The sequence below is a fragment of the Sarcophilus harrisii genome, chromosome 2, assembly GCF_902635505.1.
Source record: "Sarcophilus harrisii chromosome 2, mSarHar1.11, whole genome shotgun sequence".
NCBI classification, from domain to species: Eukaryota; Metazoa; Chordata; class Mammalia; order Dasyuromorphia; family Dasyuridae; genus Sarcophilus; species Sarcophilus harrisii.
The window spans coordinates 125613434-125637617 of record NC_045427.1 but is presented as its reverse complement, the minus strand read 5'-3'; the positions used below and the strand labels follow the sequence as shown (position 1 = coordinate 125637617).

The window sequence follows — 24184 nt, the reverse complement described above, 5'->3', positions numbered from 1 at the left end:
GCTAAATAGGAAATGTGATTTATGCTTATTTCAGTATACAAATAAACAGTTCCAAACTTCATCTGAGAAATGGAATGTAGAATTTTCCTACTAACTTTAAGTAGCAAACAAGTAATAGTGGCTTGAGCTTGATGTGTTTTCTGTAGTACACAAACAAAAGAAGATTTTTAAGATTTTGTACTGAATTACTAAGGCAGTGGACAATTTGGTTCTCCAATGTCTGAAGCAGAACTATTTATAGAAGCCTAGGATCATACCTACCTCCTCCTACACTCACACCAAGATTCAGATGTTTAATGTCAATGCACAGAAGGTGGGAAACAGAACTAGCAGCTTTACTAAGGAGGCAAATGAGATCTCCCATCAGTAAGCTAAGCTTTTAAAGAAACACTTATACAGTATAGGCAAGGGCATGCAACTGAGAATGATATAGAGCAGAACAAAAGAGGTCATGGTTCCCTGGTCAGAAATCTGAATTATTACATCTAATTCTGGGTCCTGCACTTTAAGATATTGACAAATAAACTGTTCCAGAGAAGCAAAACCCAAAAGAGGCAATAGCTATGCCCCATGATAAAAAACTACAAAGTTACTCTAGAGAAGAGAAATTGTGGGGAGAAAGTAGGATATGATCATTGTCTTCAAATATTTGAAGGGGTAATGAATGGAAGAAAGATTAGATTTGTTTTGCTTAACCCTAGAGAGCAGAACCAAGATCAACACATAGTTACAGAGAGGCAGCTCTAACAGTTAGAGCTAGAAATACTTGTGCCTTGGGTAGCATGAGAGAGTGTTATCACCTTTTTTCTACCTCCTCTCCATGCCTATAGAAAGTGGACTGGGAGGGATGGGGAAATCTGTGGTGGTTCCCTTTCCCTTGTAGTTGACTACTGAGTGGACATGTCCATCAGTGTCACAACAGAGGGCCATCCACTTGGAGCTATTCAACACCTACTTCTAAGATTCACATTTTAGCTGAAGGTCCCATCCCTTTAACATCCTCCCATCATTTACATGGAGTGATGAGTGCCAGGGACTGTCCTATGCAAGTGTATGGGAAGTAATGAAAGGTGATGAAGAGATCTCCTTCTTCCTTGACACTCAGGTTTCACCACTATTCCTACAATACAGGACAGATACTATATTTCATTTCTTTCTCTCTTTGCAAAAAAAAAAAAAAAAAACTATGACAAAAATGGGATCAAGAATGGAAGAAGGACAGAATAGGAGGGAAGAAAGCTCACTTGTGTCTAGTGCTAAGTCATATGGTGTCTATGTTGCAGAAGGACCACAATTACTTTTCAACACCCTACAAATTCGGTGACCTAGGACAAAGCTCCAGCTGCCTTATCTCAGTTATGACTTTGAAATTAAGGCTTCGAATAAGGGGGAAATATTTGTTTAGCTCTACAAGAGCCATCCCAAAGTAGGGTGGGCAGGCTTGGGTGGTTGTGAGCTTCTTGTCACCGGTGGTCTAGAAGCAGTAGCTAGATGATCATCACTGCTTGGAATCTTATAAAGGGGATCCATGCCTTGTGTAGGGCCAGATGCACGTGCTTTCTGATATCTCTTCCAATTTTGAGATTCCAAGACCTCTTCTTTACGATAAGAGTCCAGAAGAAAGAGCTGGCCCAAGTGCTCTGGTCCTGTTGTCTCTTCCCCTCACCCCCTCACTTCAATGACTCAATTCTTCTAGCTTTCTCATGAGGCAGCTATTGCGTCAGGCTTTCAGATTGCTCTAAATTATTAAATGTATGAGATAAAAGATATGCTCCCATACCTGCTTCTGAGGATGAAAACGCATGATTTATGGCAGACACAGGAACATTGGAACATTCAAAGTACTCCAGGTCTTCTTCTGGCTCACCTTTCACCTCTGTCTCAGATGGTTTCTGGCTGGATGATGTAGAAGCCAATTTCTCTTCATCAGTGGCATGGCCATCTCTATTTGAAATGTCTGGAATCTGGGAGATAATTGCTCCTTTATCCTATAGAAAGAACAGATGCTTAGCCAGTAATGGCTGATTGTAGAGAACTCAGAAGGACATATTCAGAAAAATGCACACTTCGAGGGGTCTTCCTCAACTAGTGAGAATCATGGTGACGAACCATTTTATACAGGACCTACCCAATTCATCTACATGAATTTTCCTTCACTAGAGACCTTCCTACAACTCTTAAGCCTGTGAGTACCAAACTATTATCCCTTACACTCCCTATATTACCTGCCCACCTCTTCTTTTCCAGTCTATACCTGTACTTGATTATGGCTTATAGGTCACTTTTCTGGTACAAACCATCCTTATTGATAATAGTGCTTAGCATAGTGCCTAGCATCTATCTGATGGCAAATACTTTACGAATGCTTATTGAGAGAAAGGCAGCCTATTTATACCTAATCTGAGTCTTCCAATTCATTACCCTTTGTAGATACTTCAAGTAATGCAGATATCAACTTCAATATTTTGAAAGAATAGGCATATTCTGTATTCTGCCTCAGACCCCAGAATCCTAACTATTACTCCTTAACCACACAAGTTACAAAACAAACAGATTAAATTGGAAAGAATATTCTATTCTGAAAATGAAATGTCTTTTAACTAATTTGTTTCCTTGCTTTCTCCATGTGAAGAGTTGAGGAGGGCAGTAGCAAAAATCAATTTTTTCAATTACGCAGAAAAATATAAACATACACACATACAAAAAAAATAAACACACATATACATATGTGTTTGTTTATATAGAATTTTCTATGTATATATTATATATTTCTATGTATTTATACCTTTTTGAAGACCCAGTTTTCATGACTTAAGTAATTGAAGATAGCAAAAAAATTGCCAATTTTTCCTAATCCCACAATCACAAATAAAAAATTTATGTTCTGTGAACCTCATAAAAAACAGAATTAGACCTACCTGAGAACACATATCCAAAGCAAGGGACTGAGTTTCATACTTCTTTCCTTTACAGCCACTCCTGGAAAGAAAAATAGGCCTATTTAGAATCACCTTCCTAGATTCCTAGGGTGTGAGATAGGGAAGAAAGTGTGTGCAGCAGACACAGGCTAAAGCATATGAGACTGCACAAAGAAAGGTCAGAGATGGAAAACACCTGATTGTTCACAAACTCTGTGTTCTCTCATAGAGAAAGAACAAGAGGCAGAAATTACCAGTGGGTTCATTCTCAAACTCAAAGCATTCTCATGCTTCCATAAACTACAACAAAGACTGAACTCTCAAATGGTGGTAGACTCTGTACTTCATTGGTACATTTCTTAACAGTATAATCTCAGGCCTGGAGAAATTAATTTTTCTAGCTTCTAACATAAGATTTTGACACTGATCAGAAAATATGGCTCTTGAACAAGTTCTATATAAACTACAGTTTAGCAAATTCCTTAGAAGTTAAGTTGAATAAGAAAATTAAGCAGATTTTCACTTTATGATCAAAAAAGGAGAATTATAGTCAACAGACGGCATAACAGCAAAAATATTGGAGTAGCCCGATATAATACTATTCACATTCTATTAGTAACAACAAGACAGATGATGAACACTATGTCCTGTGTACAGCCAGAACTGGGGAAACAAAACAATTTAATATGGCACTTGCTATTCTGAGAAAGCACAGGATTGTGCTGTTGGACAATCTCATTATGTTTCTGTGTTTTTATTTCAGAGGGGAAAAAAGATGCATTTGATTTTTTAAAAAAATGTTATTTCACTTAAGTGATATATCCAATATATACATAATTATTGGAATGTACTTGATTGATGTACAAAATCTGTATTTTCAAAGTTCTGCTCTCATAGTTACTTCAGGTACTGCCTGAAATTGTGAGAGATGTTAAGTTGACTCAGCAGAAATGCATACTTTTAAGATCCAGGACTTTGTTCTCTCACATAAATGCTAGACGGACTCCCAATGTCAGGTAGCAGGTGAGAGGGCCAAACAATGGTCGTTTTTTTCCATCTCAAGGCTAAACGAGAAGCTTTCTGGACCACTTTCTTTACCAATGTCAGGACATATTACAAGGGCCATGCCATGGAAGCAAGCTCACACAGCTAAGGCTAGAAGGTCAAGTTTCCATTCCTTTACATACAGACAATTGCAAGGCTCGGCTTTTTAATGAGGCAGAGTTTGAAATGCAAAGGACACAGTATCAAACTAAAATCAGAGGCGAAAGCCAACATGCTGCAGAAGGACAATGGGAGGAGGGATAAGAGCCAACCCACCCCAGGACCAAAAGAAACCATGGAAGAGTACTTACAACAGAAAACAGAGAAATTTCACTTGTTCAGTAGTCCTGATGCACCAAAAATTTAAATAAAAAAGAAATAGAGATAGGAAAGAGACAGACAGATGGAGAAAAAAAAATCGTGTAAAGACTGGGATATTCTCTCTCGTTTGGTAGATGTAATTCCCTCTATAACAGATATATAGTACAGATAAATAATGCCCAATTTCACAGATGTTAGTTACCACTGGAGAATGATTGAACAAACCTCAATTCTACAAAAACAGAATTGGATGCTGCACAGAAAAATATTAAGAGAGTGTTAGAAAAATCAGGATGTCCACTCTAAAAATGAGTCTAACAAAGATATGAAAATTATTCTGAAAGCTGTGTAACAATAAAGTGACCACTCAAATGACCACACATATTTGAATGCATAGAGCACTGTTAAAAGCCACACTTACATTTCTCAGCTTTGCAGTGCTATATACAATCTCACTGGCTTCTGGTGACAACTCAGTGAGATAGGGTTATTATCACTTCCATTTGCAAATGAAAAACCCAAGATAAGTGACCAGCCCAGGCTCACTCTTCCTGACTCCCAAGTCCAGTGCTCTGTGTACGTGTAGCTATCTTTAACCCTCAGGACCTCAAATAGTGTCACACTGTAGTCCAAGTTTAGATTTGAACCTAAATAACAATACACAAAAATCTAAAATATAATTTCACCTAGCTTATTAAATATCATATCGCAAATGGTCGAAATCTGTAACAAGATGATAATTCACTGTAAACCAGAGAAACAACATAGAAACAAAGATCTTTGTAAACCAGCTCTTTCAGAACAATGTGTGTGTGTGTGTGTGTGTGTGAAGTGAAACATTATGTAAAGGTATGTGAAGACAAATATGATTGTGCCTCAGTCCTTTTACAGATGAGCAAAACTGAGACTATGAGAGGCTAACTCCCATCGACTGTCAAACAGATCTTAAATATCAGAACCGGGACCACCAATTTAACCATTTTTCTAGCAGACTATACTAAGCAAGTACAAAGGTCCCAGACTTGGTGACTGCTCAGGATGTGGAGGAAGGTTTTCTCTACCAGAAATCTCCATGATTATCCACAGAACATGACACTGTCTTTTGCAGAACATGCCAGGAGACTATTAAATAGGATTAATTTCTAAGAAATGATTACTAAGTGTCCTGGATGGGAGAACCATCAGTCAGGAGAGTCGATGAAGAGGTTTATCCACAAAAATAGCCATGGGAAAGCCAATCTAGTGAGTGCAAGAACACAATGACAAGTACTTCTCACTACCTGAAAGTGTATCCTGACTTTTTGAAGAAATACACAGGAAAATGTATGAAGTTTTTTCTCCAATTGGCACAGATCTTTTTGGACTGACCACTCTGAACCAGATATGAAGATTCTTATCTTCCTATCTTTCCTCCTCTTCAGCATAACAATAAATCTTAATAATGCTGACCAACCACTTCTCCACCATTTATTATGGGAATACATATACATATATATATATACATATATTTTTCCTTTCATTCCAGATCTATGATTTCATTAATCTGGAGAAACTCGCAATATAGAAATTCCTTCAACCAATGGATATCAGCAATTCATCAGTAATTTTTGGTACCTGAGAGTTGTCTGGTACCTGAAAAATTTAAGTTTGTGACCTACCCAAGGTCAAAAAGCAAGTAATGTCAGAGACTAGAAGAACACAGATATCCTCATTAACTGACATTTAATAGTTAAAAAAGCACTTTATATACACAGCTTCATTTTGCCTTTGCAAAGATATTGGTACCAGAATTAGAATTCAGAGAAAAGAACTTGCCCAATCCCATCCATGATCACAAAACTAATTAATGTCAGTCAAGAACTCAACCTGTCTCTCCTCTATCTCCTAAGGCCACTGAAATGTCTATTGCATCATCCACTGGAAATAATATCACAAAAGAACCCAAGAAACTAGGCAGATATTTCTAGACATTCAGTTCACTTTTAGCCTAAGTCAGGGTATTTGATCACGTCACTGATTAATTTAGGGAACTCTGGGACTTTTGGACATTTATATGGTTTCTCAGGTTGACTAGCCTTTGTGATTCCTGGACATTGCCACACCCTTCTGCCCTCTTCAAAGCTCTGGAAGCCCATAGAAGTATGGGAATTAGAAGGAATCTTATAGCTCATCTAACTCCAACTCCATACAAATAAGGAAACTGAGACCCATAGAGCTGAAATGTCAAGGTCATACAGCACATCAGTGGGCAAAACCACCCAGTTTTCCCTATTCATTTTCTTATCACGACCACCAACATGAAGTGACTCCTCACTTGATTTCTAATTCTGTTATCCACTTTCTATTTCTTGACTCAAGGGACCAATATATTATCCCTGAAAAACACAACGAAGGCACAAAATGTTGAATTTTTAACCATTACTGGATTTGGACACTGGATATGGCCAGAAATTACATATGCAAAGACTTTAATAATTCAAAAGGTACTTGAAAGGAAGATCCAAGATTCAATAAAGGGGAAAATATACAAGCAAATAAGTTGTAGATCTTTCTGATTTAGATGTAATGATTCATTTTCTAAACTGCTACCTTATAAATCACAAAAATTACAAATTATGGAAGACCACCACGTTACTAATTTTAGCCAGACTTCTATATGGGGTTAATGTAGTACTCTATATTAAGCCAAATGATCTAACTGATGACTTAAGGTTTTGGAGGCCTATCATTGGGGGTTGTTGTTCAATCTCTTAAAAGAATCAAACATATGAGACAAAAAAGTTCATGTAGAACATTCACCAATTTGCCTTTGGTGACTTAATTGTGTACAATAGCTAATCTGTTATATTAGGCAAAATAATGAAAACTTTAGGTTAAAGCTCTATAAGCATCCATCTTTGTTCCTTCTGTATCTCCTCTAAGTTAAATAGGCACCAAGTTATGGCTGTCAGGCCCCACAAACAGAGTGAAGAACAGAACTATCCCAGCATCCACCCTCACTCACGTTATCAAACGCGACTTTGCCTTCTTGGGGGAAGCTGTCCCTTTCTTCACCTCCTCACCCTGTACTTCATACAGCTGAGATTCTAAGATTTCAATAGCTTCATTACCATCTTCTGGTCCACAATTGCTCAGGGTCTTTGTAGGCTTAAAGGGATCCATGGAGTCATCAAAGTTATCTGGATCAAAGTGATAGGACCCCTTGGAGAGGGGTGGGGAGTTCTGCAGAGTAGAGCTGCCCCCAAAGGGGTTAAAGTTGGAGCTGTCTCCCTGATTGGGCTCTAGTTTAGAGGTGGCTTTTTGGAGGGGAATTTCTTCATCTGTGGGGTGTGAAGGCTTTTCCAAGCCTTTGGCAATAACTGGTTTGCTGATTCCATCTTTCTGTGCCCTGATAGCCAGCTTGCTAACCATCTTCCTGCCTCCATGTGCAGGTTTCCTAAGAGGGGGTTTCTTGACACCTGTGCTTTCCATGCCATCTGTGAAATCAAATTCCAGTTTCAGAGATGAGCCCCTGGATTCCTCCAGCAGCTCTACCCCTGAATCACTGGCATCTCCACTGGAAGAACTTAAGGTTTGCTTCACTGCAGGAGGAGAATTGAGGATCTTGGAACCTCCTATCATGAAAGGGTTTGTATTTTCATCAAACTCATCTGGATTGAATTGATAGGATGCTTTGGGGATAGGGTGGTCCTCCACAATGGTATCGGTTTCTGAGAATTCTCCTCCAGTTGCCCTCATCTTTAGAGACACTGGCTTGGGTTTTCTAAGCTTGCTTCTGCTGGACATAGATTCTGGCAGCAAGGTTTTGGCCTTCAACTCAGCATCACTGGAAGCCTCAAGTGTCACTCCCATGTTGTCTTTTGTCACTGAGTCTTCTTGTGGGGCTGATGATTCATTGGAGGACAAATCCTGATCAGCAATCAGCGTAGGGCTCTCCTCAGGCTTCTTGGCCTCCAGCAGCAATGGCATCACTGAGGGAAGCTGACCAGCTTCAAGGTCTTTCTTGTCCGCCGGAGGGGCCAGGAGGTACGATGGCGCCTCATTCTCAGATGACCCAGGACATGCTTCTTGCAGATGTTTTTCAGACACTTCTGCTACCAGCTGTTCATCAAATTCCTGCAATCCTAAAACAAAAATACAAAAGACAGCTTTTTAAATGTGTATCTGCTATCAGCAGAGGTTTTGTGTCATACATGTCATGTATAAAAAGAGACAGGCTCCACCTCCCCACTCTCATCCCCACCCCGTTCTTTTACCTTAGAAAGCAATATCAGGAATATTTCTGTGTGGTGAATGTTATGTTATGGAGGTTGTCATATGCTATCCCAAATGGGGACTGCAGTGTTATAGACACAGAACTGGAAGGGATCTTACAAGGCAACCCAGTCCTACTTACTCCTTTGGCAAGGGAGGCCCAGAGAAATGAAGCAAACCTTTGCCTAAAGCACAGCCTGCAGTTGCTCTAGAATTAATGTTTTTGCACCAAGTGCCCAAATTATATGAATAGTTAAGAAAACGTATCAAGAGTACACTGAAGAGTTCAACAGCAAAGACCATCAAGCATAATGTGAACATTTCCTCCAGCCCTAAAAGTCCTTTAAAAATCATTCTTTCCTTTCTTTAAGAAGCTAATGGCACATAACTGTCAAAGAGAGTTTGCAGGACCTGCTCAAGAATTTTAGGGTCACCAAGTTTTGTCTGAACAGATTTGGAATAATGGATGTTAAAAAACACCAGCATTATATGCTCTACCTACTTTCCTATCCCATATTCTATGTGTTAGCCCAGAGATAATGGGAGCTTCAAAAACTGAAAAGCATACTGATTGCCCTTTCCAATTTAAACATCCCAGAAATTTTTAGGAAATAGATTAAAGGTCATCCCAATAGACTTTGGATAGAAAACGTCATCTGCATCTAGGAAAAAAAAAAAAAAAAACTAAGGAGATTTAATGTAAATCAACACATTCTATGTTCACTTCTGTTTTTTTTCCCTCTCTCCCATGGTTTTCCCCTTTTGTTCTGATTTTTTTCTCCCAACATGATTCATAAAGCAATGTATACTAAAAATAAATTTAAAAAATCAAAGTGTAAAAAAATTTACATTGGGGGCTGAGAGAAGAGGAGGAGCCAATAACAAATGACATAAACAAGAAATATTGATCTATATTTCAGTATATCTTGTGAATTCTATTTTTATTTTAGGACATCTCTGAACTAGGTCAAGGTAACTGATTAATATGTACTCTTATTTATTGGTAATAATTTACAAAAAATCAGATCTTTTTTCTGAGTTCTTATTGTAGCAATGCTGCATATTCTGATGTGTCAACTGAAGGAAATTTAATAAGGAAAACATTTATTATAACCAATACAACATTTCTCTTTGAAATAAATAATGACAAAGAAGAAGAGTATAAGCCATGGCTTAGTAAAAAGGTGAATTTTCTCAATCCAGCTGGATACTGCTTTCTTCCTTCCTGTTAGCTTGGCCATTATTACAGAAGATATCTTTAAGGGGATTAAAAACACAGCAACTCATTAACATCTTTCTAGGGATGGGAGATCTTTTTCTTGAACATATAATCAAGTCCCAGATAGAGAATGGGGCAGAATTTGGGAGGCAAAGGAGTATGATATAAATAGGACTGGAGTGGAGTACCAGATTCCAATTCAAGTATTTACTAGTACTACTTGTGTAAGAGCGGGTTAAACTTATCATCTCAGTTAACCAATGTGTAAAATAGTGACAATAATACACTCCCTACTTGATAAGCTTGTGAAGTGATTGTGCTGTGAATCTGCAAAGCCATGCATAAATGAAAGCTTCTCTTATCTAAGAAACTCATGTTTACAATTTAAGGAAGGCCTCTACACCAAATTCCAGGACTTCTTGTGGTCTTAAAGAACTTTAAGTCAAAATACAAGCTGAACATTCACAAGAACCTTAAACTTCTCCAATTACACACAAACCTTCCTCTGAGACAGCCTCCTTCCCAAATACTCTATTCTAATATTTCAGAAAAGAGAGCAATGTATTAAAATATAAAAAGAGAGCAATTCATTAAACTTGGGTAGAAGAGGTAGAAGAAGATGGTCAAATTTCCATTGTCATAACCAACCTAGATACCTGATCCTGCATCACTGGAGACACTTAACTCCTTCCTGGAAGCCAGATGCTGGTGCCCATGCAAGATAAACAGGAGGATACAAGAATTCATTGTTTAGCTAAACTCAACAGAAAGCTATTTTTACCGTGAGGATCATTTTTTGACCATCACAAAATCATTAATTCTCAGAGCTGGAGATATCTCAGATTGTCTACCCTAGCATAAGTGAGATGTTGTCTTGCTGCTTATAACTATTCGGCTAGAGTCAAAGAGCAAGTCAGTCATTCATGTTTCAATTTCAGCTTGGAAGCATGTATCTAGGGGAGTGCCCTAAGGATCTGTCCTTAGCTCTGTGGGGTTTTTTTTTTTAAACATTTTTTGTTGATTGGATTGAAGGTATATTTAACATCATTATGAAATGTGCAGATGACAGAAAGTTAGAAGGAAATGGTAATAGATAATAGAATCTAAAACAATCTTTGGATCAAAATGGAATTTATTAGATTTAAATGTAAGTTTTAAATGTGGGAGACTAGGAAATTATGGTGCCATTAAAAGAAAAAGGGAAGTTTCTCCAACTGATTAAATGCTCAAAGAATATGATCAGACAGGAAGAATTCAACCTAACAATAGCCATGTGAAAAAAATACCACAAATCTCTATTAGAGAAATGCAAGTAAGACTTCTTTGACATTCTACTTTGCCCTCATTAGATTGACAAAGTTGCCCCAAAAAGAGATAATGATAAACACTGGAGGGACTATAGGAAATCAAAGGTACTAACACAACGCATTGTGAAGCTGTCACTGATTGGTCCAGCCACTCTGGAAAGCAATTTAGAACAACCTTGGCTGTTGTCCTAAAGTCTTGAAGAGGACCAAAATGACATCACTATATTACAGTCAAATTACAGTGTGTCTGACTGACTGATCAGACCAATATGAGCGTAGAGTGCTTTACCATAGTCAGACACAAAATAGTCCCTATGAACATCTGGGGTGAATTCTCTAACTATGCATGTCTCGAGCTTCTTCTGGGCTAATTCACTTGTGCTTTGCTCATGGAGCACCTTCTCTGATGAGGACACGCCATGCTGGGTGGTCCTATGCCAGTGTCTCCCATGTCTTACAATTGATACTAAAGTTAAATGAGACCTTGAACATGTCCTTGTGTCGCTTTTCCTGACCACCTTGTGAGCGCTTGCCCTGTGTGAATTCTCCATAAAATAGTCTTCTTGGCAAGCGTACATTTGGCATTAGAACAATGTGGCCAGGCCAACAGAGCTATCCTCTCTGCAGCAGAGTTGAATGTTTGGCAATTTAGTTCAAGAAAGGACCTCGGTGTCTGGTATCTCATCCTGCTGGTGATCTTCAGAATCTTCCTAAAACATTCAAATGTTAGTGATTCCTGGTAGAGCCTGGTAGACTGTCCAGGTTTCACAGACAATGAGGTCAGCACAATGGTTCTGTAGACTGACCTCAATTCGGTGCTCAGTCTAACACCTCTCCATTTTCCTTTGGAATCTCCCCAACACTGAGACGTGTGTGTCAACCTCATTTTCAGTGTGGACATCCCTGGAAAGTATTCTGCCAAGCTAATCCACAACATTCAAAACTTCTCCATTTGCTGTAACCAAGTGGTTTCACATATGGATGATACGGGACAGGTTGATGGAGGACCTATATCTTCTTCATGTTAACTGCTAGACCAAAATTAGCATAAGCAATAGAGATTTGATCCATACTTTTTTTTTGCATCTCAGCTTCTGAGACTGAGTGGAGTACACAATCGTCTCTAAATAAAAAAATTTAGTTCTGGCTTGCAGCCTTTTCAAGACAAAGAACTTATCAGCATTGTGGTACCTCTGTTCTGTTTCTGGAATTTTTCCTAGAATTGTTGAGCAGCAAATGCCATATCTACTATCCTCAGCCCCTTCTGAAGCCGCACTTGCTCTCAGATGACTTTCTTCCAAATGTAGGATCAGTCTATTAAGGAGGACTCTGACAAGAATCTTGCCACTAATAACTAAGATACCCTTCTGTAATTGTCACAAGACAATCTATTCATTTTACTTTCATATCCCAAAGACATCAAAGCAAGAGGAAAAAGATTTATCTATCTTATCTATAATACACATAAAGCAGCTTTTTGTGATAACAAAGAACTAGAAGGTGTCCATCAACTGGGGAATGGCTAAACAAATTATGGTATAAGAATATTTTGGAATGTTATTGTACTATATGAAATGATAAAAAGGGGAGACAGAAATTTGGGGAGACTTCTATGAATTGAACAGAGTAAAATGAGCACACCCAGAACAACTTATTCCATAACGTAATTTGTTAATATTCTAATCTACCATAAAATTGTAAATTCAAACAACTTTGAAAGACTCGATAACTCTAATCAACACAATGACTAATGACAATTCCATGGTACTGATGAAGCAAATTAACTAAGCAGAGAGGTGATGGACTTAGGGTTCAGAGAGACACAAAGTGTTTGGCTATGGCCAATTTGGGAATTTATTTTGCCTAACTATTTGTTACAAGGGTTTTATTTTATGTTTTTTCCCTTCAATCCCCTCAAAACAGATTTTTATTCATTGAAAAAAAAAATAGATAAAAAAACAGAGGAGTCTGGAAGAATACATTTGGGAAAAAAGATGACTTCTGTTTTTAACATGTTAAATTGGAGGGCATCCACGTGGAAAATGTTCAATCAGCAGTTAAAAAGATGCTGAGCCTGAAGGCCCTGAGAGAGGTCAGTACAACTCAGTAAAATTAAAAGTCATAGAAATACACAAAGTGAATCCTCTGGATTTTCAAAGAGAAGAGCTCTGGTAGAGGGGATAGAAGAATGATCTTAAGAATTAGGAAGATCTGGGTTTATCTGCCTTTGATACATACTAGTGTTGTAAATATCTGTCAGTCATTTTATATCTCAATGTCCCAAATAACTATTTTTCTCCCAGATAGTTTTCAATATGAGTTCTTGAGTTTCTCCCCACATTAAGTTCTTTGTTCATGTGGAATCACAGATTAAGACCAAAAAATAAAAATGTTTAGACTCTATCTCAGGCCTTCTTCTAAATAGATCATAAACAGATGGTTGAGGGCAGAAGGGGCCAATTGGTGTAAACAATTGTCCTATTTACTCTGATTTGGCATTTTAATTGTTAAAAGTATCTCCTGTGACTAATAACTTCACTTACAGTACCACTGAAATTCAAGGCCCATAAAGTCAGGAAGGAAGAGAGAAAATTTAGATGTGAGCCAGAAACCTCAAAACTTTTGGAAAACACATTTACTTTAGGAGATGGAGAAGGGAAATTTGGGTGCTTTGGTTTGCTTGAACATAATTTGTGAAAACTGGTAGAGATTCTGGGCAAAAACAATACAATAACAGCAAGTATATTGCTAAAGCACAGTGTGACTTATGTCTGTCAGAAAACAGCTTTTCCTTTAGTTAGGTTAACTCGCCCTTTTTTGGGCCCTGATGCTTCCTTTATCCAGAAATGCCTGTGTTTACAGGGAGGAAATGCTATAAAATTTGCTTGTTTCTCTAACCAAACATGTTTGTCATAATACTTCTAAGATGTTTTTAATAGTCTTGTATGTTTCAAAACTGTTAATTATGCAAGTACAAAAGTGAAAAATTCTTAAATGTTAAGTTACTACAAGCTCTTATAGGACTTATAGCGCTTATAAGGACTTACATATTGATTATAACAATCCTGAGGTATATGGTGTCTAAGTTACTATTATATCACCATCTAATAGAGAAGGAAGGTGAGTTTCTCTGAAACTCACTGAAAGTGAATTGCTGAAGTTTATACAGCTCAAAAATGTCAGGGCTAGGATTTAAGATGAATCAGCAATTCAACTAAAATTTGATGAAGTCTGAGGCCACATTAAAAGAATCAGCATTTGTGTAATTATGTTAAGCAAACTTAGCCCTGAAAAACATATGAGAACACAATTTTTCTTTTCTTCAATAAAAATGGGGAAACACTAAATATATCTGTTAGACTTGATTCATTTACTGTTTAGTTCAGATGAACTGGGTTTTTAATTCTTTGTTTAAAAAAATAGCTCCCTGGATGGGAGAGAAGAAATACATAGCAAATTCTGTGGTGCAAAAATGAAAGGTATCAATAAAAATTTTTTTAAAATGAGAAAAATAGAATCGGTATTCAAAAGGGAAGTAACTACTTCATTATCTTCTGTTGGCTAGATCACAATACCGCTGGAGTATTGTGTTCAGTTCTGGGAACCTTATTTTAAGAAGACCAGTGAAATATTCCATGTAATAATGTTCCATGCCAATAGTTGCCTCTCCCCCAATTGTCAAAGAAGTAGTGATTGGGAGGAGATGCCTTTTTGTGTCTTGAATGCCTTCCTAGCCTTCTAGTTTTTTTTTTTTTTTTTTTTTAATTTCCAAGTTTGCATTTCATATGAACATAGTTCAGGGCAAGCAGGGGACTATAAAGGGAAACAGAATCAAGAGTCTAAAATTCTGTCCTATAAACAATGGCTGAAGGATTTGGGGAATGTTTAATCTGAAGAAGGGCAGGTTTACTAAGGGCCATGATACTTGAAGTCCTATAATTTGGAAGATGATAGAGTGAAGACCAATGGGTAGAAATCACAAGGATTTAGATTTCAGTTCCAATTCTTTGTAACAATTAGAGTTGTACAAATCCCTTCCCCCCAAAATGGGCTGCCTTGGGGGTGCTTTGAGCTAGTTGTCAATGGAAGTATTCAAACATAAACTGAAGTACCAGTTGTTAAGAGATGTAGGAGAGGAGTCTGATATATGAGTGGGAGATTAGCTTAGATAATTAATTCCCTTTTGGCTTTAAGACATAATGATAATAATAAAAAACCAAAAACTAACAAACAAAATCAAACTTGAAGACTTGCAAAGGGTTTTCCATAAAGGAGGCAAAGTAACTTATCCAAGGTTAGACACAACTAATAATGATAAAGAGCATGTAGTTTTGTCATTGTTCAGTTGTTTCAGACTCTTCACAACTCAATTTGAGGTTTTCTTGGCAAAAAAATCTAGTGGAGTGTTTTGTGATATTCTTTTCCAGCTTATCTAATAGATGAGGAAACTGAGACAAATAGGGTTAAAATTACTTGCCCAGTAAGTGGCCGAGGCTTGCTTTGAATCCATGAAGATGAGTCTTCTGGTTCCATTTTTAACTACTTTAAACTATTCCAACCACAATGCCAATATCTTTTTCCCTTTGTAGTCTCACACTTATCCTGAATTATGTTCATAGGAAATGTAAGCTTAAAATAAAAAAAAACAAGAAGTATGGGAAGGCTTCTAAGACATAAAAAGGCACCTCCTTCCAACCACTACTTCTGTGCACAAGTAGGAGAGGCAACTATTGGCATGGAACATTACATGTACTGTCTGACTTTTTAAATATACTGGTTCAATTTTACTAATTTTAAAAAATATTTTGTTAAAAAAGATGGCACTCTGAGGGGAGATATATTAGGAAATGTATTTTTAAAAATACAAAGAAAAATGGTGGTTACCAGTCAAAAGCCTTTAGAGAATTTACTGCCTTTGGACAAGACTATGGTTTAAAGGATCATAGATTCAGAGACAAAGGGGAATTCAGAAGTTATCCAATTCAACTCTTTGTTTCATAGATGAGGTTGAGTTCCAATAGTAATAGTAGCAAAAAATGGTTAGCTCAAAAGGTCTTTCAAAATGAAAACCCTGAGACAATTTATTCCACCCCACCCCAGGCCAAAGTAAGTGTCTCTAAAGAAGGAAACCTATATTGGTATTCTGAGAATTAGGAGTTGAGTGTTATGGTGATAATCTAGTGGAATGATTTAGGCCTACTGGACACCCAGACTTTAAGGAAAGCTACTATTCATAGTGTAAATGTAAATATATGGATATTTACATGGCTTTGAGAATGAGTGAGACTTCTTTAATCTCCTCTTTCTCCATTCTTAAATTTTGGGAGGAAGTGAGTTAGATGGAAGAATTAATCTAGGATGCTTATAAAGTGATCTTCATTATATATATTTTGCTAATGAGTCCTTGGCAGGTTAATCTCAGCCCCTCAGGCAACTATCTAAGATTTTAAATTGCAAAGCAGGCATAGATCTGCATTGGGAGAAGTCCTTAAACACATTTGGTCCAAAAATAAATAAATAAATAAAAGTAAACATTCCTATATTCAACCGGAGAAGCCATATATACAGTTTTATGAAAAGAAATACTTTCAAGAAAGTTTTAAAGGAAATACAAATTTCTATTTTAAAAACAACAACAAAAAACAACAGAAGATGCTCCTTCTGATGTCAATGAGACCCCTATTTGCCCCTCTCCACCATCATCTTCCTATATACATCTCCCAGGCATGGTCAGAAAACTGCAGTGTCAGTTACCAGAGCCGTTATTTGTCAAACTACTGACATTATCCATTGCTTACATGGTTTCAGCTGGACCAGGAGTCAGCAGACCTGGCTTTGAATCCTTCTCATGTTATTCTTTAGATGAATCAGTGAACTTCTCAGAATCTCCATTTCCTCTATTTACTTCCCTGGGTTGTTGGGAGACTCAAATGAGATCAAGGGGGAAGCAGATCAAGTGGGAACCCATAACAGATCAACATAAAGCATTAGGAGGTACTGAGACCCTTTCTCCTGGAGCTCCCTAGTAAATTAGTAAGCGAAAAGAAAAGGGGATAGTAGATAGGGGTGTTCAGCTTATGGAATATTAATTCATTTATTCACCATTAATTCAAAGGGAATTAAAGAAAAAAGAGTTAAATTGTTATCACCTAAGACCCAATCAGGTATTTAATTAAGCACACTCTACTGCCTCTACCTGTTGGTATGTCCAGGATTGTGCAAAGCAGTGAATCACAAATTTGGTACATCCAGGTATGTTAGGGCTAAAAGGGAGCTTAAGAAGCTAACTAGTTAGTACAGCTTTTATCTCAAAAAAGAAACTGAAGGCGAGAGAAAAGCTCATTCATATAAGTAATATAATCCAGCTAGGTTATAAACCTTGCTTCTGATTCCAAATTCTTCCTTTCAATACACCTGAATGACATCACACAGCAGACATTGGTGTAGTAAGAATCCAAATACAGAAAAAGCTCAGCTTTGCCTTTTTTCCTCACTCCCAATTTTAAGGAGAATTTAAAGCCTCCTACTTTGCAGCTGTAAACTCTTTTTAAAGGTCTGAAAACACCATTATGCAACTCATCCAACTTGATTTCTCCCAGTCTGTCTTGCTCATTCTTAGCCCTTCTCCCTAACACACAGATTTCTTAATTTCCTAAAGGTCCTCTCCCTGAGAATTGTGAAGGACTGAAAATAATGTGATGATTCTCCTGGCTTTGGCAAAATTCTGATAAACTCACCAGTACCTGTAATAATCTTAGCAGAAAGATAATTCTCCCTACCCCCACACTACCCTCCAACTCAGGTGGTTATATTCCTAAGACAAGAAAAAACAGAAATAAAAAAAAAAAGATTAACCTTTCCCATTTGTCCACTATTCTGCTGGTTGTTAAAATATCTTACTTCTGCTTTCAATAAAAGCCTCCCCAAAAGTCAGTGAATAGACAGCAGGGATGTTACCCAATCAATGGCTTTTATTTTCAAAATGGCCACAGTTAATTAATGTATCATCTTATTTCCTGTCTTCAGATAAGATTATTCTCATTATGAAGAATAAAAAGCTCAGGATAACCAAAATCTGTGGCTTTACGTAGTACTCCTAACATTTTTCAATGAGAGAAGACAAACTTGGATAGCCTTAAAATTATCTAAAGACTTGCATTGGCTTCAAATGGAAGTTTATGCAAGCCTTTTCCAGCTTCATTAAAAGCAGGTCACATTTCAGCAAAAAATTCAGGACCTCCTTGGCCTAGTGGCAAACCAAAACTATTTACAGAGGAAGACTGAACACCAGTCACAGGTAAAACAAGATATTTTGCATGTTTTTCAAGTATTTGCACTCTTTCAAAGAATGAATGATCTCTCATCCACATCCAGTACTTGCTGCTTCAGCTATTGGAAGTTCTCTTTTCTTTTTTGGGTCACAGAGAACAAGATTTTAGTGACAAAGGATCAGAGGTAGAGCTGGCAGGAACACTAGGTGAGGAATCAGGCCAGGATATGTCTTGCTCAGAGCCCTACAGTAGTCGTTCTTATATCTCCTTCTTTCCCTATTGTGTCAAGTTGCTTCCAGACAGAATATCTGGCATTCTTTTCTCAGCTCACCTCTCAGCCTCAGTTTCCTTATCTTTAAGATAAGAATGACAATAATAACCTGCACTAGTTGCTTCATATGGTTATTGTGGGTAAAGATAGCATACAAAATTTATTTGGACCTGCTTCATGATTTCACAGGTTATATTAAATTCCTATATTAAAGAAATCCCCTCAACCAACAGAGATCAGCACGGTTCCTATTATTTACAGTCTTAGAAAATTGCCTACGGGCATTAGGCTCACCCAGTCTAGTATATATCACAGACAGAACTTGAATCCAGATCATCCTAATCCCAAGCTGGCCTTCTATCCATTGTCCTTTGCCAATGAAAGTTATTCATTTCATTGAAAGAGTTTTTATTTCTACCTTTAGAGAAAGTGTAGAGAAAGTTAGCACACTTTAAATGAGACTGCTGGTTCTCCATATTTTGCATTGCCACACACTCTCTGTTTATGTGCACTTCTGTCTCTGACCTCAAGATGCAAGAACCGCATTTCATCTTTGAACTAATGGCCATACATTCGCCCAGATACTGTCCCCTGATATTACTCTCTTCTTATTCTCATCTGTAAAATGATGGGGTTGGACTAGATTTGCTTGTAAGATCTGTCAAGTTCCACATCTATGATCCTAAATTCCTTCTACTTTCTGATCACTCTTACTAGATCTGCTCTAATAATGAGTATCTGCTCCCTCAGTGTGGGTATCGCTGAAGGTTTGATCCTCTCCTTTTCTTCTGTTTCATGGCTGCAATTACTATCTCTAGGCATGTGATATATTCTTTCTCTTGAGCAGCAGATACAAATTAACTACTGTCTATTGGACATACTCTTCCTGCCTCCTAAACTTAAGGTTTCAAGTCATCTGGACTATTTTGATAGTCTAAAAATGGGTCTCCTTGCTTCTAGTCTCTTTCCCTTTCCTATTTTTCCTCCTCCCACTGCCATAATAGCCTTCCTCCCTTCTTGAGAATGTCTAATGGCTCCTAACTAGCTCTTAGGTTAAAATGCAAATTCTTTGGTTTAGCAATTAGGAACCATTAACAGTCTCCTCTCAACCTCCCTGTTTGGATTTATTTCATACAATTTCCCCCACTCTTCATTTCAGCCAAACTGGCTTCCTTGCTCTTCTGCTAAGATAGCAGTCTAGCTCTTGACTCCTCATCTTGGAATACACCCTAATGCCAGGAATGCATTTTCTCTTCACCTTTTTCTCTTAAATTTTCAGCTGCCTTAAAGGCTCAGCTCAGGTACCAACTCCTCTGAAGAAACTTTCCTGATACCTCGGCTGTCAGAGCAACCCCCTCCTCAAATTATATTTTATTTACTTACTGTTGTATTCTTCCCATTCAAAATGTAAACTCCCTGAAGACAAGGGCTCCCGAAGATAGCCTTGCCTATAAAACACACTCAACAAATGTTTGTTTATTCTAAGGATCCTGAATTTTTTCCCCTTTGGGTCTACGTTCCCAGAAATTAGTATAATGCCTGGCACATAGTAAGCACTTACTAAATAAATGCTTGTTGATTTGCAGGAATTTAAGATAAAACATCAGATGATATCCTGAATATTTTCAGTGAGGAGGGAAAGCTTGAACATACTAAGTTAAGAATAGGAGAAAGGGATAGAGGCTGAGATTTCTGACCTCATTCACTTAAACAGTTTTTCCTAAGGGGCTCCGAGCTTTCCCTTGTGTTTATATCAAACTTGTAGCTGGGTACAGGTATCAAAACCAGAAAAAGCAAGAATTCTGGTAACAGATGGCTAAGCACCTGATCAATCAATTGGCCTTTATTAACCAGCTACTACTGCCAAGCACTGGGTTAGGAACTATATATGTAAAAATGCCCTCAAGGAGCTTACCATTCCGCAGAGGAAACATATCTCAGGATAGACAAATGCAAAATAGCTAGAGAGTAGATATAACAACTGCAGAGAGCAACAAACTCCTCAAATACAAGGTGGCTCCTGACCTGTGCTCTGAAAGAAACTACAATTTCTAAGAGGCAGAAATAAAGAGGAAGGGCATTCCAAGTTGAAAAGAATAAACACAAATAACACCTTCCTGTTGCCACCATCAAAAGATCTAAATGATAGTCTCTCCTTTAGGCCCCAGGTTACTATGTATTTAGCTGGCCATTTCATTAGTATTATAAAATAATATTGTATTAATTATTAATGATGCCATCATAGTATACATCATTAATTATAGCCATTTGCATATAACTTTATGATTCATAAAACATTTGTTATTTGATGTAAACATAATACTGAGTAAGACCAGCTTAACAATAATGGGAAGGCTCTCAGAGCAGATTATTAGAATTTATATGCCTTCAAGTTTGGGAAGTGCCTTACAAATATTATCCCATTTACTCTAAAACTTAGGAGGTGGGCACTATGATTATCACATTTTACACACAAGTACTACACTACAGAATCCTAAGTCTGACTTCTCTCTATTTCACCTGACTCTATCACTGCACCAAGTAGTGTATCGCTTTTTCTACTCCTATCTGGAGCCCAGGCTGAGATGACATGAGGCCCTTTTGGGCAGGCTCCAAGCAGGTCTGGGCAGATTGCTCTCCCTGCAACCTCCTGACTCTCCAAACTGGTTGTTCTACCACCTCTGGCACCCATCACTGTAAATTCTTTTAACTAGGCTCTATCCCTAGGCATCTGGAGGGAAGAAGGGGGTTTGATTCCCACAGGTGTCCTAGTCAGTGGTCTTATTTAAATACAAATTCACTAGGTTCTCCTTTCTCTTCCCACCTTATCCCTTTGTTAATAGTTCCTTTTTTTCTTATCCTTGTATCCAACCACTAAGTTCAGGTATTTTAGTTTCCCATCAGATCATCTTATCCACCATCACAGAATTTTATGTTGGAGAATGGTTGCTCTAGTTAACAAAAAAGGAGTCTGATACTAATTGGGAAGAGGGATTAGTCATGATAAGGTAAAGGTTCTCAGATCTATTGCTTATATTGCATTTCTGGGGCACTCGTGATAACCTCCATGAAGTGTAGTACAAGTATCATGCCAACTGTAAAGACTATGGGCCACAAAGAAAAGAGCCAAAAAGAGAGGGGCAGATTACATCTTTTTCCTAATGAACTAATTCATATACTGACTGGCAGCTAGTTGATACAGTATAGATAGCTGGACCTAGTCAGGAAGACCTAGATTTAAAAATGTGATCCTTTAAAAAAATGACCTGAGCAAGTCATATAACCTGTTTATCTTGGTTTGCTCTGTAAAATGAGGATAATAACAACAACTACCTCCTAAGATTGTTGTGAGAATAAATGAGAAAAATATTTGTAAAATGCTCACATATCTTAGAAAAATGACATAAATAATAGCTATCATCATTATGTCTCTATATCTCAAAGATATCTTATATAGAGTCTGAATTTATTTCTTAAACCTAAAAGTGTTATTTGATATGATCGCGCAAGTATCATTCACCAGTTGATTTTGTCAGATTGCTTTCCTTTGCTACATGGGAGGCTGGAAGAAGGGAGTGGCTAAGTCTATATAAGCCATGTAGAGATGGACACATCATATATGTAGCTGTATAAGAGGCATATAGGAGATAAAAGGAATCAATAAAAGCCTTAAAAAATATATGTACCAGAAATTCTCCCATATTTCTCTAAGAAATCCCAATTCTTCCTTTCTATTACCTGCCCCACAATTGGCTCTTTTTCTCAACAATTCAATCTTACCTCTAACAAACCGAGGTGTATGATTGTTAAAACAACTGGGAAGTTCATGTCCCAGAAAAGCAAACTGCCAAGAGAGGAGTGGAGTCAACAATCCTAAGGGCAATCCTGCCCTAAATCTGGGTCTGGGAATCCCTTTGAACTACTGGTATGAGGAGAGAGCTTCTCAGGCTGCCACATCTTCTCTGTCTTGTTTCTTCTGAGATGAGTCATTTACTGGCACTAACTTGCTCTGCAACCAAGGAGGTTCCCCAGAAGTGTGCCATGAAGATTTCTGTGCTCCAAAAGACTGAACTCATCATGCTATACTTGAAAGAGAACTTTCTAGAAAAGACCAAGGAGTCACTGAGGAGGTGAGGATGAAGAAGAACTGTTTAAATAGTGGATGGAGCCTGGGAAATGGTCAGTACTAGAGAAAGGCTGGTATTTAATAACCCTCTCAGGAAAATTTCAGCTCTAAGCAGGCAGCATATGAGATCAAAGTCCCAAACAATCTCTCAAATGTACAAGGTCTTCTTGTATCTCTACAGAATGAATGGTAGAGGCAAGAGAGACATGAAATCAATTTAAATTTTCCCACCAAACTGCATTCTATCTTCTTCTGTCAAAGAAGGGAAAAATTTCCTAGCAATACAAGAGAAATAGGAGTTGTTGACTTTTTTTTTTTTAATCAGAAAATACAATTTGGAAAAAGCTAAGCTCCTGCAGGTCTAAGATCAAGCTGACCAGAGAAATAACTTGGATGGGGCAATCTGGATTTTGCTGCAGGGTGCCAAAATTTAGAAGGCTCTGATTATTTGCTATCCATCAATAGCTAGAAATAGATGAATTTTGCACCTAGTTTGCAAGAATAATTATAAGAGGAAGCAAACACCCCCCCATATCTCCCCACCCTTTAAAAATTAATTTGAGAGTATATTTTATGATGCTTGTCCCAGATTCAAAAACTGTTAGTGACAGGTTTGATACTAAGTTTCTATGAAAAAGACGGAGGCAAGAATGGGGAGGCTAATTTTAAGGTCCTTTCTAGCACAAGGAATCTATGATTTTTTTCCCCAGCAAAAAGAATTTTTATTTTGTAATGTGCTTTATATATAGCATTTTTGGTGTGTCACTCTTTAACTATCGAGGGAGGTGTTAGATCTCATTTAGATCCATTTTGGGTTTTTCAGTTTTGTATAAAAGCCCACAACATGCTTAAATAAGTACTGTATGGAAAAGGACTGGCTAATGACATCACCTCTATTTTCTCTCTCTAATAAGGGTGGACAAATGCACTAGCCACATCAACTACATTATTGATCTTCAGATCCCAAATGACTTAATTCCTTTCTTCTTCTATAAACAGAAGGCCAAAGGAAAAGAATTTAACCATTCCTGGTTCTCGGTGTCCACTATCTATTATACCTTTACTTAACTATTCTGAAGAAGCCTCAGATAGAGAACCAACATTCCTTCGAGGTTTCTGAGATTGAGGAGAAGGGGAAGTGGTAAGCTCTGTAAGATAGGGCTAAGAATTAAATCAGAAAATTTAATAAAATAAAATCACAAAATGAGGATTGGAAGGGACCTCATAACACATACCTCCACCCACAGAAAAAGGAATCCTGTCTATCACATCCCCTGTCAAATGGTCACTAGCCACTGCTAGAAGACTCCAACGATAAAGACTTGACTACCTACATGAAAGCAGCTTATGGGATAGATTCCACTTGGCGACCACTCTTATCTAGAGTAACTAGGCAATGCAATAAAGAGATCACTGGACCTACTCACTTACTAGCTGTGACTGTGCCTCAATT

At 37.6% G+C, this 24184-nt stretch overlaps 1 protein-coding gene across 8 annotated transcripts in view; it reads right to left on the bottom strand.

Annotated features, from left to right (window-relative positions):
• The window catches only part of TACC1 (transforming acidic coiled-coil containing protein 1), a 157575-nt gene that overhangs the window by 38507 nt on the left and 94884 nt on the right, over nucleotides 1-24184 (bottom strand). For 3 of the 8 annotated variants that reach the window (XM_031950726.1, XM_031950724.1, XM_031950721.1), the window contains exons 3-6: nucleotides 7288-8407; nucleotides 4274-4309; nucleotides 2919-2979; nucleotides 1781-1988 (exon numbers count right to left, since the gene is read on the bottom strand). In XM_031950726.1, the coding sequence (XP_031806586.1) occupies nucleotides 1781-1988; nucleotides 2919-2979; nucleotides 4274-4309; nucleotides 7288-8252 (1270 nt within the window). In that variant the 5' untranslated portion in view covers nucleotides 8253-8407. The remainder of the gene's footprint in view (nucleotides 1-1780; nucleotides 1989-2918; nucleotides 2980-4273; nucleotides 4310-7287; nucleotides 8408-24184) is intronic. The other 5 variants (XM_031950723.1, XM_031950722.1, XM_031950725.1 and 2 more) reach the window with 5 other exon arrangements.